Below are 17,837 nucleotides of genomic sequence, written 5' to 3'. Positions count from 1 at the left end.
TCCATTCCACTTCTCTAAAAGCCGGGGAAAGGGGATGTCTGTCTTATATGTGAAAGACGATACTTGTACAAGACATGGCATGTACAGCTTCAGTTACCCCTCACCTACAGGAGGCCGAAACACACATTTCTCATCCTCTTGGAGAGTGCCATATGCAAAAATCCTACCGTCCTAATAGGAGTTGGTCATCATCTTTTCTTATTGAGAGTGAGGCGCAATTCTCTAACTTTGAAAGGCATTGAACCAGTGTCCTTTGGAATGGGGATTGGATCTCATGTGTTCCCTACGGTTTAAGTTACATGCATACATCTCTTCTACATTAACAGACAGAAATGCAATTGCTGCATTTTTCAGTAGGGCCTGTCTTATAGGCAAGATTGCAAAACACTTCACAGATGGAGCTCTGCAGGCAAACCAAGTGGAGGAATAACCGCTTTATGGATATCAATCAATATAGGATGTGAGCTAGAAGCCAAATGGCTTATTCCTGTGGAGAGTGAGCAGCTCCTGTACATGCCTAGCAGCAGAACTTCAAATGGCTTGGGAGCTTTAAAAGCCAAGTGTAAGAGCCCAGAGTAAGTTAGGCAGCCCTCAGGCTTGTGGACTGATGAGCAGAGGTTTGCAGAATCACAGTTCTGTTGCCTGATTTAAAAAAAACACGTATAAATAAGTTACCACCCAGCAATGCTCAGTTACAGCATGAATCCATCAGTCTCAGGTGTTCTGCACTGTGCCGTGGATCTGTCTTGCTATGGCCAAGCCGTTTTTGCATCCTAGTTTTGTTGTGTCTTGGAGATTAGCCTGCTGAGCCTCTCATGGCTGTTATCTCTTTGAGTCTTGTCAAGAAAAATCCCTGGTTCAGTGCCTCTTAATTCTCCCTGTTCTGGTGTCATAGAAAAAGTTTCATCTGTACCTCTAAAGTGTGCACTGGGGATGGTTAGGGACTGTATGACTAGTTGTTGTGTTTGTAGTACTCTGTACTGTTTGTAGGTAGCTATGCATTATGCCATTCTCATTATGATATGCCAATTTATAGGACAGCAGGTCTTGTCTCTGTGCATCTTCCAGTTCCCTGTGGCTCTGACTTCAGTTCCTAGCAGTAGAGGGATAGCTTTTCAGCTGAGCAAAGTGCTACCAAGTGTCTCATTTACCATTCTGTTGTTTTAGAGTGACAAATATGGATCAGGAACTGTATCTGCAGTCTTTTATGTATGTTTTCAGTTATGCTGACACTCTTTGCCTCTGCTAAATTAAGAGTAATGGAAGCTTGTGGTGTCACATCTAAACACATATTTCTTTGCAGCCTGCGTGAACCCCCGCGCTGTCACTCGTTGGCCATTGTCAAGGCATTTCACTTTGTCAGGTGCACCAAGGAAGATGAGTTCCATATAGATAATCAGCTATTTAGGGGGAATGCCAGATAACAAAACTGCCTCACAAAAGCACGTATCAGACTGCAGAACATGTACAGACTTTTTATCACTCAACATAAAAGATATCTCTAGGCCTCCCTCCTTTTCGAAGAGCCTTAAGTTACCACTCTCTATGGGTGCGGTTCTTGTAGACTCTGTACAGAACATTCCCTGTGTGCTATGTGCCAGCCCAGTGCCTTAGATAATCTAGAGTGTATAAAAAGCCAGCTGAAGTGTAGTTAAGATGCATCAAGGTTGCTAAAATAGCATTAAAAGGCAACTAAAACCTCCCCAAAGTGTCTATGCTCTCATTGTAGTCCATGGAGACCCAGGGTTCAGTTCAGATGCGTCTGGGTTGTCAGATGTGTCACAGGCCTTACAAGAGATCCAGATCTCTTCGGATTATCATCTGGAGACCAGGATATGTCCCAGCACCTGGAATTATTTAGTCACATAGGTTTAGCAATGCCTTTTGATATGTGAACATACTGGTTTGATACGCTAGCCATCCTGCAGTAACATAAGGCAAACAAATACTTCACCCAGCATGTCTACGGTAGCATAAGGACGAATCATGCTCTAATCTTCATTTACTATTCTGACTAGGTTCCATTGAGAGTTTGGATCCCTGGTTTACACTTAAATGTAAGTGTCTAAATTCAAGCTATATCCCAGTTATAGATTCCTGTGATGGTCAAGAAAACACTATCTCAGAACTGAGTTTCAGCCATGACTTTTATTCCAGTGCCTAGAAAAATGTTGATAGCACCACAGTGGTTTGTACATCTTTATCCAACTTAAAATTAAAAACGTTCCATTTGCTTTCAAACTGGTCGTCATTTTGGCAGCTGCCGAAGTGTCATCCTTCTTTGAAAAAATGCTCTGATACCTTCCTTTGAACAATTTCTCTGGGCTAGTGCTGTTGTTTCCCTCTTGTCTGTTCTGTGCACACTCTGCTGCTAACTCCAGAAAAGTGATCAAATACATTGGGCTGTACATCTTTTTAGTGACTCGCTGTTATTAACTTACCTTTTGCAACAACATGGATGTAGGCAGCACCTTATGATGGGGGTTTTTGGACTCTATTTTAGAATTATGTGTTTCAAGTCTCTTTTGTCTTTTGGTTCCTCTGTTTTGTCCTATTCTGTCAAAATTGTGGTCTACTTTCCATAGTCTTTGGCCTGTAAAGAGCAATTTCCCTGGCTTTGCAGCCTTTAGTTTTACTGTCAAAGGTTAATAGTGGGTTTGTCCCAAATCCCAATCGCAAACTTGTCCTTTATCTATAACATTCACAAGTATTGGCTCCTCAGCCTTTAATTATTTTCACTTATCCTGTCCGTTTCTGAGGAGCTTTTTACTGTTATGAGCTTTAACTGTTGTGTTTTTCCACTCAGTGTTTTTTTTTTTTGTATCAGAAATAGTGTGGCCAGCAGGACTAGGGAAGTCCCCCTGTACTCGGCACTGGTGAGGCCGCACCTCAAATACTGTGTTCAGTTTTGGGCCCCTCACTACAAGAAGGACATTGAGGTGCTGGAGCGTGTCCAGAGAAGGGCAACGAAGCTGGTGAAGGGTCTGGAGCACAAGTCTTATGAGGAGCGGCTGAGGGAGCTGGGGTTGTTTAGCCTGGAGAAAAGGAGGCTGAGGGGAGACCTCATCGCGCTCTACAACTACCTGAAAGGAGGCTGTAGCGAGGTGGGTGTCGGTCTCTTCTCCCAAGTAACTAGCGATAGGACGAGAGGAAACTGCCTCAAGTTGTGCCAGGGGAGCTTTAGATTAGATATTAGGAAAAATTTCTTCACTGAAAGGGCTGTCGAGCACTGGAACAGGCTGCCCAGGGAAGTGGTTGCGTCACCATCCCTGGAGGTATTTAGAAGACATGTAGATGTGGTGCTTAGGGACATGGTTTAGTGGTGGACTTGGCAGTGCTAGGTTAACGGTTGGACTTGATGATCTTAAAGGGCTTTTCCAACCTAAACAATTCTATAATTCTGTGATTCTTAGATTGTGCTATTCATGCAATATGAATGTACCTTGCTACAGAATACAAGTATGGCAAAGCAAACAGAAGCCTTTTGACAAGCTGTAGAAAATCTGGGCTGACCATGACAGTTAACTGGAACCCAACAGCTATTAGCTCTCCTGCAACGTGCAGACATGGGTCCTAGCCAGGAAGCAGAGTAACCGATTAATGAGAACTGCTCTAATCACTAGGTAAAGCTAGAAAAAAGTGGGGATTTTTCTACAATAGAATTAATTTTACTTTTGGTACTGTTAAATTATATATCCTGGTAACATCATCAGGCAAGCATGGCTTTTTTGAAAATGTCAACTACTCTCATTTATATTTAAACTAAAACCTGAAAATTAAAAATGGAGGGTTTTTTCATTTTTAGCAGCCAAAAATCCATATTTTAAAAAAGTTGATTTCTCTGTGTTTTGAAATTAAAATAATACTGCAGAGAGCATAAAAGATACAGGATGTAATGCTAATAGTTAATAAAATAGCAGTGTTTTTCATTACTACTTCTAATAAGATAATGACAGTGCTAAAAATATTTTCCCTGTTCCATAAAAAGTTGTAGCTGTATTTTAATCAGTAAATGGACTTAAAATATGCACAGATTATGTTCTTAAGAGTTTCTTTATAATAATATGCTATTTTCACTCTAACTGAAGGTCTGTCAATTTGCACATTTAATTTAGGCATTCTTTACTTATAGACTACGGTGCACAATTTATACTAGGCTTCTTGGATGCTTTCATGTTTCAGATGTTCATGTTTCAAATTACAAAAAGGACTGTTAGGATGATCTGGTGCTTTCAAGGCCTTTCTATCTATTTAAGTATTGTATCCAGCTCATCCAACCTTATTATAAGCCTTCAGGTACTTTTAAGATTCATAAAAACAAGTGACTACATGGAGAATTTCAATTTCCATTTGAAAAATAGTTTATGTCTGGTTTGATATCTCTTCTACTGGTTAATACCTATATTCAGTGATCAGTGACCTCTCAGCCTTTTTGGATAACCCATCTTGTGTACATCAGCGTGCCATGAGTGGCTGTGGCAGGCCCACTATATGGGACCTTATATATATAGGAGTTACCCAAATGGCCCGTTTTTCAGGAGTGTTGTGCAAGTGTTCATTCAGTTTCTGTATAGCTGTAATCATGTATAATGCATATGAGGAATGGCAATAAAAAGGGTGAGAACTGTGGGGGTTTTGTATGTGTTTCACACTGATGAAAAAGATAAAGATATGGTTTGCTTTTGGGGGCCAGTCCTTACAACTGACATTTATTGTCATGCCTTCTTTGTTAATGAGACACTTTCTTAAGGAATTCAGACTTGCTAATCTTTCGCCTTCACAGATGCTACAAGAATGGCATACCCAAGATGCAGGAAAAGAAGGAATTCCAAATGTTTCCCAGTTATAAAGACGCTGGGAGAATATATCTGGGAGGGATGTGCTTGCCTGTTCTCACAGTCTTCCCTAGGTATCTGCTGTTGCCCTGTCTTGGAGACAGGGCATTGGAACAGGGAGACTTCAGGCAGACCCAGTGTAGCTGTTCTTGTGTGAGCCAGCATTTATACGCTGTTCAACAGATGAAAAAAAAAGGATGGTGTTTTTGTTAGTGACATTATTAGCTGAAAGGTCATGATGTATAATGAAAAGAGCCATTAGTGTATGCCATTTTACACGTGTCATGAAACTATTCAATGACATTAATATTTCTATTCTAGAACGTATTAACTTGTATCTAAGAAGTGATACAGTGCTGTGCATGGATTTGTGCTAGCAAGATCCTCTGTCCTGATCAAATATTTAGATTTTAATAGGACTGCCCCAGAAAGTGGGATGAGCTTGCGCTGATCCAGTTGCAGGATATGGTCTGTTAGCTCTTAGACATTACAACATTTGGTGTATAATAATGGTAAGATTTGAATAATGAATAGTGTAATGTTCAAGTAAGTTGCTACATGCAACTGGGTGAGTTGTGCACACCCTCAAATAGGCATAACATTATATAAGCAATGTTTACAGGTATCGTGAAAGCAAAGATATCACTTGGGAAGTTAAAATATAATTGCTATCATTATTCAATGTGTTAGCTCTTGAGGAGAGTCATCTCTTCTTAAACACTGTAAAAGTCTTTTAGCAAAGGATATGAGCATATTAAAAGCTATGATTTTTTTCACGAAGGTTTTAATCCAGCACAAGTAACTTTACCTTGTTAATTGTCCTTATAGCATCTTGATGAACTTGAAAGTAGAGGTCAAATTATTGCGTGAGGTTTAAAATCCTATCTGTTGCATTATTTAAGCAGAATGGAAATGCTTCTTTTGGATTTAAGTAAAATATATCTATGAAAATACATTGTATAAATCAGGAAACAGTGACATCGCACTGAAATTCTGGAAAGCTTGCTTGCACTGTTGTGTTAAAAAAATATGTGGTTGTATAACTGGTAGAGTGAAAAGTCAAATGGCTCAATTATCTTTTTAAAGAGAACTTCAAGATTTTAATTTTTCTTCATAAAGATTTTGCAAAGTCACCGATTCCGAGAACGTTGCAATTCCATTTGTACAAAGGAAGAGGTAAAAAGTATAAAATAGTTTATATTTCCAGAAGCCTTACATAATCCTAAAGCCTTTGCCTATCATTATTTTAGCACCTTCAAAAGAGACATGGGCTGTAAAATCCGATTCACATTTCTGTTTCTAATTGGAATTGACCCATCCTGGTTCAGTTCTATGTCAAGACTCAGATCTAGCAGAAAAAGTGATTATGAACAAAATGGGAAATCTTTCACGGCTAATCATAAATTTTGTCACTAAAGCAAATTCTTTATAACTGCATTAAGCAAACGTGTATAGCTTACAGTCTGTGTTCTTGTTTCCACAGTGCATACATTATAACAGACTTCATGGGCATCAGGAATGAAAATTTTATGAAGGTAGCTGCAGTTGGGACTTGGATGGGAGATTTTGTCACAGCGTGGATGGTAAGAAGCGCAATATTACGTTTTAAAACAAAAGGAAAATGTTTCTTGGTTTCAAGGTGGAGTGGAGAAGAGAGAAAACTCAATTTCTTGAAGTATTCAAGTATTTCAACCCAGACAAGTAGAAAGTTAACAAAGGTGAACTAGCATAATGGCAGGGTATTTAATTAGCTGGGAGTCCAGAAGAGTTTCAGTTAAAACCTATCAGAGCAGTATTTAATTTCTTCTGCTGTGAGTGGGAATTTTGCCATTGACTTCTGCGAGGACAGCATGGTGGCCCTTTGCTGTGAAATAACATCATGACTCGCTATCTGGTGAAACAGTGAGTAACGGCTAGAGATAAACAAGTCTAATGAAAAGGATTAAAAAAGAAGAAAAATTAACTGAAAGATGTGACAAAGAGCAATGGAGATGAGAGAAAGAAAGCAAGCCAGTTACATCCCAGAATTTGAAGGTAGCCTGTTTGATGTGAAACTATCAGATTAAGTTTGTCTCTAATTTAGGATTTAGAAGAATGAAGTTTTCATTTGGATTATAATTGTTATAAAGGTTCTCTCCTGAGATATGGGCAACCCAAAGATTAGCTTAGTTAAAAAAACCCAGAAAATGACAGCTAACTGGGAACAAAATGAAGCATGTGCACATGTTTTTACTGTTCAGGAAAAGCATTTCTTAAACACAAGTGATAAAAAGTGATTTTTTTTTTTGTAAGATTAGGTTTTTATGATTAGCATGGGTAAGAATTTTAAGAATTATGACTGTGACATTAATTTAAATTGGGGAAGGAAGTCCATGATTTTTAAGCTTGCAGAACTGGTTTTAATTAATCTAATTTTTTTTTCCTAATGTTTCATTGATACCTCTGTTTGTTTACTCAAAAGACTCAATATAATTTTAGAGAATTCATTAACACAGGGAACATTGCCTGATGGTGAAGGTTTATCACATATCACATAAAAAGATCTCAGCACTGTATGTAGCTAGTGACTGCAATAATCTCTGGCATAAGCAAAGAAACAAGCCAAGGTGGATTGATTTTAGGACTGTGGTATGTGTTAGGAGAAAACACTGTAGGAATAGTCAACCCAACACCACCATGCCCACTAAACCATGTCCCTAAGCGCCTCATCTACCCGTCTTTTAAATACTTCCAGGGATGGTGACTCAACCACTTCCCTGGGCAGCCTGTTCCAATGTTTAACTACTCTTTCAGTAAAGAAATTTTTCCTCACAAAAAAAAAATTTTCCTCACATAGAAACATACATTGAGTTTCTGTCAATTTGTCTTCTATCCTCCACTTATTTGGGACACGCTGTACAACAGACAGAAGAAAAAAAAAAGCATCAAGGATTTTTTCAGCATATTGTTCATTGTGTGTCAGTGGTTTGTCTGAGACAAATTATGCTCTGTGAAATGGGGGCCATGAAAAGCCAGTACAGAGCAAATAATCTGTACATGCATTACAGTAAGGACATTGCAGAATTGGTGCATTGACTGATATTGACAATTAATGTGGATTTCTTGTGAATCAGTAATAAAATTCTTGGCTACTTCTGAATACCTTTAGCTTGACCCTTTTTTTTTTATGGGCTTCCACAGCTTTATCCCACTATGGAAGGAAAGATGATGCATAAGCTAAGCTGAATTGAGTGGGGTCATGTTCATCATACATACATGACTCAGAGCTCCAGTGATAGGTTACATACAAGTTGCACTATTTTAAGTAATGTTCCTTTTTTTCAGTCCCTTTTTTCTCATTTCCTTGAAAAAAACTGTTACATGCGGCACTATATAAAGCATGGAAATGGCTGGATTCAAGAGGTCTGAGAATCCCGATCCTTTTCTGTGTACTCAAAGCCCTCTCAGGTCTTTTCAGCAATGGAGGCACAATTGGATTGTGCCACAGCAGATTCCAATGGTGGATGGAGTTATCACTGAAGAATGGGAGAGAGACTGGGAGAGACTGCAGAGGCAGTTTGGAAAGGGGAGGCTGTTTGTAAACTAGGCTGGTTCTGTTAGCTTTCAGGAAGAGCAGAGGGCATGAGATGGGAGTGTCAATGTGTTTTAGGACATGCTTTGATTGCACGAGGAGAATGAAGAGGTGTGGTGGTTGGTGTTTAGATCTTCAGAGCAAAAGAAAATAGTGAGATTGCTTCTGCAAAGCAAATCTCTAGGCAAAGTGTATGAATCAGTGGAAATTCCAGTGTTTAAGGGAATTCCTAAGGGCAGCTAAGCTTAGGAACATCAAAAAAAGCTACAATGTCAGGTAGAGAGGCATTAGTAACAGAAGAGCGCAGACATGCACATTGGTACATGTGCATGTGCATTGGTACAAACCTCCCACACAGCCTAACTTCAGCAATCTTATTCTATATGAACAGAAATTATCATGTTGTTTATAATATTTGAAGTTGCTTGACTTTCTGCATGTCAAGCCCAGCATGGAATTGACATCAAACTGACATGAGTCTTCTGTGAGATTATTATATTTTATGAAGTTCTCCAATCCTGTTTGGAAACAGGAAAGAAAAAACAAACCTGTAAAGGAACCTTTGCACATCTTGCCATTCACAGCAGTGCTTATATTTTCTAATGTTTAAGAAGTTTCTGTAAAGAAGCCACCCATCCTTAGACTACAAATGAGAAGATGAAAAAGCCGATGTAGCCTTCATTTCAGTGTATTTTAACCATACTGGAATTAAGATCTTATTCCCTATTTAATTGGAAACTTTGGAAATAAGCAGGAATAAAGCAGAACAGATGGGATTCCATTTTAAAAATGAGTAATCAATAAACAGTAATATTGCCCTAGTACAGCGAGGAGAGGCTTATTAAATCAGCAAATTGATTGAAATGGGAAAATATGTTTTGGATTGCTGTTTGTTTTAGATTTAAAAGGCAGAAGTGAGCCTTCCCCCTCAACACTTCCTAGCTCACTGACTAGTTTGGTGACAGGGTCTGACTCAATTCCTAATAAAATCAGCAATATTCTTTCCACTGTGTGTAACGAGAATGGGGCCATGCTATAGGTGCACAGGAGCTTCTCCTTTGTACCTCTGGACAGGAACTTCTGCTACTAATAATCATCTTTACTGAAATCTGTAGTAAGTGTTAGATGTTCTAAATAAGTCTGTGAAGGATGTTCTAAGTAAGTCTGTGAAGAGGGGAATGGGTTCAGTACACTAACCATCTCTCTGCACTTTTTCCTCTTTGAAGCCAGGGAAGTGTATTCTTCACCTGCTTTGACATACTATCCTGCTCTCATAAAATGTGCATTCTGTTCTCATGGAGAGTGCTTTTGAGGCAGACACCACAGGATTTGGCACAGTAGGGTAGCTTTGGAAAAAAGGTTGGATTCCACCCAGACAAGCCTATAAACTAGCAATTATGGCCACCTTCTGAGAGAGTGCAAGCAGGCTGAGGAAGGAGCTGATTCCAGGGCAGAATCTCTGATGATTAGAGTCGGGTGGCCTCCTGACCCTCTCTGTAAAAATGAGCAACCTGCTGCAGCTGTGTTTTTGTGAGGGATGTAGTCCTGAGCATGTGTGGTAAGGCATGCTCAGAGTATACCTACAGGAGTGGATGGCACTGAACATTGACGCAGAGGGCAGAGTAAAACCAGAGCCTCCTCTGTTCTTTACAGCCTCCTGGTGAGGTGGAAGAGCCTGCTTTCCATCTTCTTTCCAGGCACTGTTGGCTTTTAGACTGTCAAAACTGTTGTTCTCCACTTTGGGTGATGGCTCTTTGGGCTCTCCAAAGTTTACATATTGGCCCTGCACTATAAATGATACTCGTACCACATTGAGAGATTTGCTTACCAACTGCCATTGCCGTTTACATTAAAGACATATCCCTGCCTACAAGCCCTACAAACGTGTGAAAGAGTCTAAACAGTACAAGTTTGTTACATCGTCCTTAGACCTTGCTTGCTAGGATTATCAGAAGCCGAAGCAGCCAACTTCAGCCAGAGGCTGGCACTAATCTCTATGAATGTATTTGGGGCTGATTCTCTTGACAAGGGATCCTGTTCCCATTTGCCTTACTTCTGAAAGGTCATTTAATTGAGATTCTCTTTTTCCTTGTTAATTGCTAGAGGGAACGGAGAACGTTTGAGAGATCACTGAGCAGCAGAGACTCTGCTGGCTCGCATAATCAGAAACAATTATAAACTCAAGGGATAGTTTAGTTTATTATTCATCAAACTAGTATTTACAAAATCCATACCAGCATGTTCTTTTTAACAAGGAGAAGCCAAGACTTCTCTCAGCACTGTGCTTTAGCACAGTACTTGGCACAATGTCTTAGAGTGTAAGCTGAATCATTGTCACAATTCCTGGCTGTTCTTTCTGACACCTTCACTTGACTTCGTTTTGACTCCTCCCTCGCTTGGGACCATGAAGACTCCCAGGACCATTTCCGTCTTTCATCATCTTAGCAGAGGAATAAGTAGGAAGTTAGGAAGTAGTACTTCGATCGTAGTCTGGATGGAAGGGTGATAGGTGACCACTTGTTCCACTGACCCATTATCCAGCACTGACATAGACACATCCTATCCACTTAGATGGATGGATATGGAGGTAGAGACCTTCTACCTAAGACTTCTGGTCAGGACATAGTATTGGGATTTCAAAAGGTAATTACTGAGTGATGAATCCACACCCACCTTTCCTCATTAGTGGAACTGGATAATGACCCCCATACACACAAGTTGCCTGGGCCTCTGTGAAGTTTCTCAGGCAAGAGAGTCACATCATTAGGTGATCATACCTACACATCACGACATATAACTTGTGGTGGAATGCTGCTCCCCTTGATAAAGCTTATCTGTTCTTCTGCGAGAAGGATTTTCTGTTCTCTGAGATTTTCAGTGTGTCCCGTTTTCGGCAGGGATAGAGTTAATTTCCTTCCTAGTAGCTGGTACAGTGCTGTGTTTTGGATTTAGGATGAGAATAATGTTGATAACACACCGATGTTTTAGTTGTTGCTAGGTAGTGCTTACACTAGTCAAGGACTTTTCAGCTTCCCATGCTCTACCGACTGAGAAGGCTGGAGGTGCACAAGAAGCTGGGAGGGGGCACAGCCGGGACAGCTGACCCCAACTGGCCAAAGGGACATTCCATACCATGTGACGTCATGCTCAGTACATAAACTGGGGGAAAGCTGGCCGGGGGGCCGCTGCTCAGGGACTGGCTGGGCATTGGTCAGCAGGTGGTGAGCAATTGCATCGTGCATCACTTGTTTTGTATATTATTATTATTTATTATTATTATAATATTATATTTCAATTATTAAACTGTTTTTATCTCAACCATGAGTTTTCTCACTTTTACTCTTCCAATTCTCTCCCCCATCCCACCAGGGAGGGGGGGAGTGAGTGAGCAGCTGTGTCGTGCTCAGTTGCCAACTGAGGTTAAACCACAACACAGTGCTAGCTGAAAAAGTTCCCGGAAATGTACTTATCTGGCCAAATGGACCAGGTTTTCAGTCTTATCATTCCAGAGGACAAATCTCACACCATTACGTGTGAGATTTGCTAGTTGTGAAAGAAATAGATTTTGTTCTGTTCCTTTCATTCACATTTCTCTATTAGGCATTTTTTATCTTCATTCTCTGGTGAAGGAGGCTTCTGTATTTTCCCATTTCGTGAGACTAACATGTCTTACATGGCTGGTCACAGTGTAGCTAGTAGAGGGGCCTGTGGCTGGTTTATAAAGAACACTCTAGAGTGCTGAAGCCTGTCCATGTGGTCCTTGATGCTATTGAATAGCTGACAGGTTTAAGTGAATGGTTGCTGCTGTGCCAGCACACAGTAAATCTGTAGACTCCTAAACCAGAACTTCCTTCTGTCATGTGTACCATGTTAGAACTCAGGATACATCTGTAAGAACGTAACAGTTGTACCCAGTCAGACCAAAAATCTGTCCAACTTAGTATCCTTCCTCAAACTGTGACTATGAGCAGAAGCCTACCAGGAGAGTAAGAACAAGCCAAGCATATATGGTAGAGTCCTCTAATACTCTCTCCAACTGCACAAAGTTTTGTGTATTTAATAACTCTTGATGGATGTCTCTTCCCTGTTCTTGCCCAATCTCACCTTTAGCCCAAGTACTTTTTTTAGCATCCACAGAATTATTTGGCCACAAGTTCCAGAGGTCACTGTATAGGGAATCACCTCCTTTAATTTGTTTTAATTTGTTTCCTACTAATCTAATTTCATGCCTTTAGTTCTTTACTGAAGAGACAACAAGCACTTCATCCCCATACGCTTTCTCCCTAATGTTTATGATTTTGTAGACATATATGATGTTTACTCTAATTTATTGCTTCTTCAGGCTGATGATCTCTAGCCTAGTAAGTTGTTTCTCATACTCAAGCTGATCCATGTATTTGATTATCTTTATTGCCATTCTTTGCAATTTCTCCAGTTTTGCTATGTCCTTCATAGGGAGATCACAACTGCCCACAGTATTCAAGGTGTGAATGAACTATGGGTTATATATGAACTGTTGATGTTCCCTGATTTTCTATTCCTTTCCTAATAGTTCCTAACATTCGTGGCAGGGAGATGTTGACAATATGGGGCACTGAGAGCATGTTTTCATGGTACTATATTATCATAACCTCAAGATCTTGCTCCTGAGCTATAATGGTCAGCTGAGGGCCAATCGTTTCATAAACGATCCTAGAATTGTTTTGCCCCCTGTGCATCATTTTGCATTCATCTACAAAGAATTTCATTTGCCATTTTATTGCCTAGGGACTTACTTCCATAAGGACCTTTCGCAATTCTTCACAGTCAGCAAGCCATCATCCTTATTACTGTGCATAACTTAATATCATTATAAAGCCTTCTCACCTCACTGCTCACCCATTTTACCAGGTTGCTTAGGAATATGATGAACGACTGCATCCCCTGCACAAATCCCTGTGGAACTCTGCTAATGACCTCCCTCCATTGCAAGAGCTGTCTGGCTAACCTACTTACCTTCTGTTCCCTATCTTTTAACCAGTTATTTATCAACATAAAGACCTTCCCTAAAGCTCTGACTGTTGGGTTTCCATAGAAGCCTTTGATGAGGGATTTTTCAAAAGCCTTTTAGAAAATTCAGGTTAGGCTATTTTAACCACATCTCCTTTATCCATGTGCTTTGTTGACCTCATTCAGTAATGCTGTCCTGAAATATCCCCATTCCCGATATTTACAGAGCCAGCCACTTAGCACTCCTTTCACAGCCTCAGTGTTTCCTGCTGCCATTAAAGAGATATTCAGACAATGTTGGGTGGCCCTGAAAGTGCTGTTTGCATGAAAGACAAAAAGTCCCAGCTCAGGAGCTATGGATGTGTGGAACAGTATGGAGCCATCTTCATGTGGCTTATCAGTGAAAGACAGTGAGCTTATTTCCTAGCAGTTAAACTTTGTATGTTCATTTTACTTCACTTTCATTAATTTTCTCTGTCCTTTTCCCTCAATGCCCCTTTGTCTTATGGCCTGGGCACCATTTTGCAGGTGAACAAAAATTAAGGTGGGAATATTTTGTTTTGTATGTTCTTGCACATAGCAGAAGGGTCAACAGAGCCTGAACATGGCTGTTAATGTTATTCTGAAGACAGAAACATCTCTGCTTGTGGTAAGACCTATATTCTGAATATGTGCATGGATTACATGTTTCAAAGAATGTCAACCATAGATACATAACCTCTCTTCCCTGAAAACTTACATAGTCTATGGATCTTTTAGGCTGAACAGGGAGGGTCTTAACAAGTTTTTGTTATTTTCAGTTAGGTGGAATTTTTCAATCATAATTTTGGACACAGAAACCTGTGTCTGCTAAAGTCATTCTTTGAATCTGGGCTCCTCTTGACCTTCTTGCTGAGAAATACCTTTTTTTTCCTTCCCTGCTGTACAGGCAGTAGACACAATCTAATTGCTGTAGTTTGGGATAGAAGTGTTCAACTGCCCCAAATGAACGGTTTTGCTTAGCTCTTCATTTTGACCTTGTAAATGCTGGTGTGGTCTTGCTCTATAAATTTGAAGCATAATGGTCTAATATACTGTACAGTGTAGGGTGAAGTAATGTAGTACATGCATTACACTTTAATAAACCCATCACTTGATGTTATCTTCTGGTAGATACCTGGTACCGGTAGATTATACTCTGCCTGCTTTCTTCTGTATTCATTTTTGTAATAAGAATAATGTTTACTTATTGCCATTAAAACATTTTTGATGGCTTGCAAGCTATTGGCAAGAGTTTTAACAGTATTTGGAGATATTTACTTTTGACTGTTGCCACTGTGATCCTGAAAAATTTATTTATTTGTATTTTATTTGCATTTATTTGTAGAATAGGAGAACAAGCTATTGAATGGTTTTGAAGTGCTTCCCTTGTGACCATTAAGAAAGAAGATTATTCTTGTCCTCATTTGCTCTGAGACATAACTATCTATGTTGACATCCTAGAGGAATGAAGGATTCATTGCCACTGTGCAGAAACTAGGTTGATTTACCTCTTTATTTTTATTTCATCTCATCATGTGTATGTGTTGTTAGGGCGTGTTCAAACAAAGTGAGCAACCCTGGTGCAGCAAATACTATCATGTTGCTGAAAATAGCAGGCACACTAAACTATTGCAGTGCAAATAGATAGATAATAAAATACTAATGTGACTAAAAAATGAAATCTTTAGTACAGGGAAGGACACCGGTATAAAAAATATGCTGAAAGAAAATGTAACATCATCATTAAAAATAATAAAGTTTCTGGGATTTTGTATGTAACTTTTTAACTAAAAGAATAGCCACAACTGTTCACTCTTAAATTTATATGAGTCTTAAAAAGTAATTCTTCTGTTCAGGAAATTATTTTCAGCAAAGCATAGTGTACTGTTTTATTTGCAAGCCGTGAAGAATCCACCATTTTGATGCACATTCCAAGGTAGTTTGGAGAGTCAGGAGTCTTGAATGACTGGCACCTTTTCTAACTCATGTCTCTGTCAAGGATTGGGCATGACAATTCAGATTATGATCAGTGTCAATCTTCTTGATTGTTTGTATTCTACTGGCATATCAAATGACAAAATAAAACTGTAATTGAATTTGCAGAGACATCTGAAATACTGTATAGCTAACGACTCTGCTGTACTTCAGTAGTGAAAATGAAATTAAACTATGAAGCATGAAGTGGAAGGAGCAAAGCAGATGACACGTTACTAAACTCACTTGCCAGGACTGCACAGGAATATGACTAATAACATCATTGGTGGCAACATGTTTCTTTCCATTCAGGGAAGCAGACGCAATGCCAGTTGCCCTTCTTGTTCTTCTGTGTTTCTGGTTTTGTTTTTCTTTCCTCATCTTAAGGGCCAGTCCAATTGCAGAGCCATTCTGTAACTAGTTGTTCTATCTCCAGGTGATAAACCACGTGTAGATTCATTGACACAATGGCTGTTCGTATACCCAGTCATGAGACACCTGCTAATTTTGTATTTTCAGTTTTGTAGGGCACGAATGTGCTCACACCCTGCTCTGCTTCATGGCTGGTACTTAGTTATATAAGGTGGAACATGCCTGGTGTCATCTGAGTTCATCCAATCATCCCATCAAGTCAGATTGCACTATTATTTATTCATTGATTGATGGTGTAGCCAGCTGTTCATATGCTCTAGATTATAATTATCCGCCTTTTCAAGCTTGATCTTTTTTTGTATTCCCCTGTTACCTTGTCATTTGAATTCTGACCAGACATTGCCAGAGGTGTTACTTCATCCCTGTATGTTTCCCAGCCGGTGAGTTCCTTCAACTCATCATCACAGCAGGCATCTTTGTTGATAACCATTTTCTGGGCTTTAAAACATGTGCTTGGTATATCTAGTAGTAAAAGCCTCAGGATTTTCTTCTGAAGAAGGCCACAGCCAGCTCTACCTCAGAGCTCAAAAGTAAGAACTGGAATCCCCAAAGTTGGGCCCCAAAATGTATTCTAGAGTTTCTCCAAAGCAGCCGTTGACAGCTTTCTAAGACAAGCAAAAATAGTTCTAGGAGTTCTTTCAAATAGGTGGGAAATTTCCCCCAATAATTCTTTTTTTTAAGGAGTGTGAACTCATACACACATTTTTGTGACCTTGTACGCACATTTCTGTACTGTCTGGATCCCTATCTCAGAAAGTTATGTCAGATCTTCTGCTTCTGGACCAGGCAGTGCGGTTGATAATGAATGTTCTTACCACAAGAACAGAGCTGTTTCATGCTGGCTAGAGAGATTCTGTTCATCATTATCAGAAAAGCAGCCCAGCTTCTCAGCTCTGTTCTCGGTCAGGTTCTTCACCCCATTTTCAGATCTCAGTCCTGACGATGGGGAGTTTTCTACTGGAGCTAAAAGACTGCAGATGGTCAGTCAAGGTTCACCTGGTAGCAATCTCAACCCAGTAATCTTTAGTGGGTGAGCAATGACTTTCTTCTACCCTACTGTACTTAGTGTTCTGGTGAAACTAATTAAAATGCTCTCTGTTGGAAGGATCTAGTTCTCAGGGTGACTTGAACTGGGTGCTGAAGTCTCCTGTGGGCCCAGTGTTTCAGCCTCGTGACTTGTTCACTGCTGCAACTTTTGATGGAAGTATCTTTCTTGGATACTTCTTCTGCAAAGTATGTTAGATACCAGCATACATGGATGTTTCTCTTCTCCATTAGGGGTATTCTTCCCAGGTATGATACCTCTACAAAGCAATCTTAAATTCTTTGCACTTTCGGTTTCCAATTTCTACCACAGTCAAAAAAATTAATGTACTTGTTATTCCCCCCTTCATATCCCCCTTCCCCATATCTTTGGGCTGAGCCATCAAGACGGATGTCTCTTTTTTAAGTTGACAACACCAGAAATCCCCACAATGTTTTTGAAAAGTTGACAAATCCAAAAAGTTAGACCCTGCTTGCTGAGACTGACCGTGGTAACAGACCATGGTGACAGCAAACTGCCTCTTACAAGATTGCTGTGGAGCTTCTTTCCATCATTGGAGCACATTTCAATTACAGCTCAAGCTACATTCCAGCTGGAAATTGTCTCTGCTCGTAGCATTGGCCAAATGACCATGAAGAGCTATTGTTATTCTTTCATAAAGCTGTATGCCATATACAGGTGCCCATATTTGATGTGGTAGTTAATTGTGTAGTCTCACTGTTTCTGTATGTGCTACTTTAGTGCCTAGCCTCAACCACAGTCCAAGTAAACAAACAACTGAGGGTAAAAAGAGATTTTCTGGTAACTGGAGATCTTTAAGAGGCATGGGCCTTGTGTTCATTCATTTTTCACGCTTATTCTTACCTCTCCTAGAACTGTTTCATCTAGTGTTTGCAGATGATGTAGATGTTATTTAAACAATACCTATTTTTGGTGTCCTGCAGGCAAAGAGAAAGTAAATGGAGCTGTA

General features: G+C 39.8%; 1 protein-coding gene across 1 annotated transcript in view; it reads left to right on the top strand.

The window, feature by feature from the left end:
* TMEM117 (transmembrane protein 117) overlaps positions 1-17,837 on the top strand; it is a 224,798-nt gene that overhangs the window by 90,855 nt on the left and 116,106 nt on the right. Inside the window, exon 3 of the mRNA XM_009327601.1 lies at positions 6,319-6,418. Coding sequence (XP_009325876.1) covers positions 6,319-6,418 — 100 coding nt within the window. The remainder of the gene's footprint in view (positions 1-6,318; positions 6,419-17,837) is intronic.

Source organism: Pygoscelis adeliae, unplaced genomic scaffold (genome assembly GCF_000699105.1).
Source record: "Pygoscelis adeliae isolate BGI_AS28 unplaced genomic scaffold, ASM69910v1 Scaffold113, whole genome shotgun sequence".
NCBI classification, from domain to species: domain Eukaryota; kingdom Metazoa; phylum Chordata; class Aves; order Sphenisciformes; family Spheniscidae; genus Pygoscelis; species Pygoscelis adeliae.
This window is presented reverse-complemented; position numbering and strand designations above follow the sequence as displayed.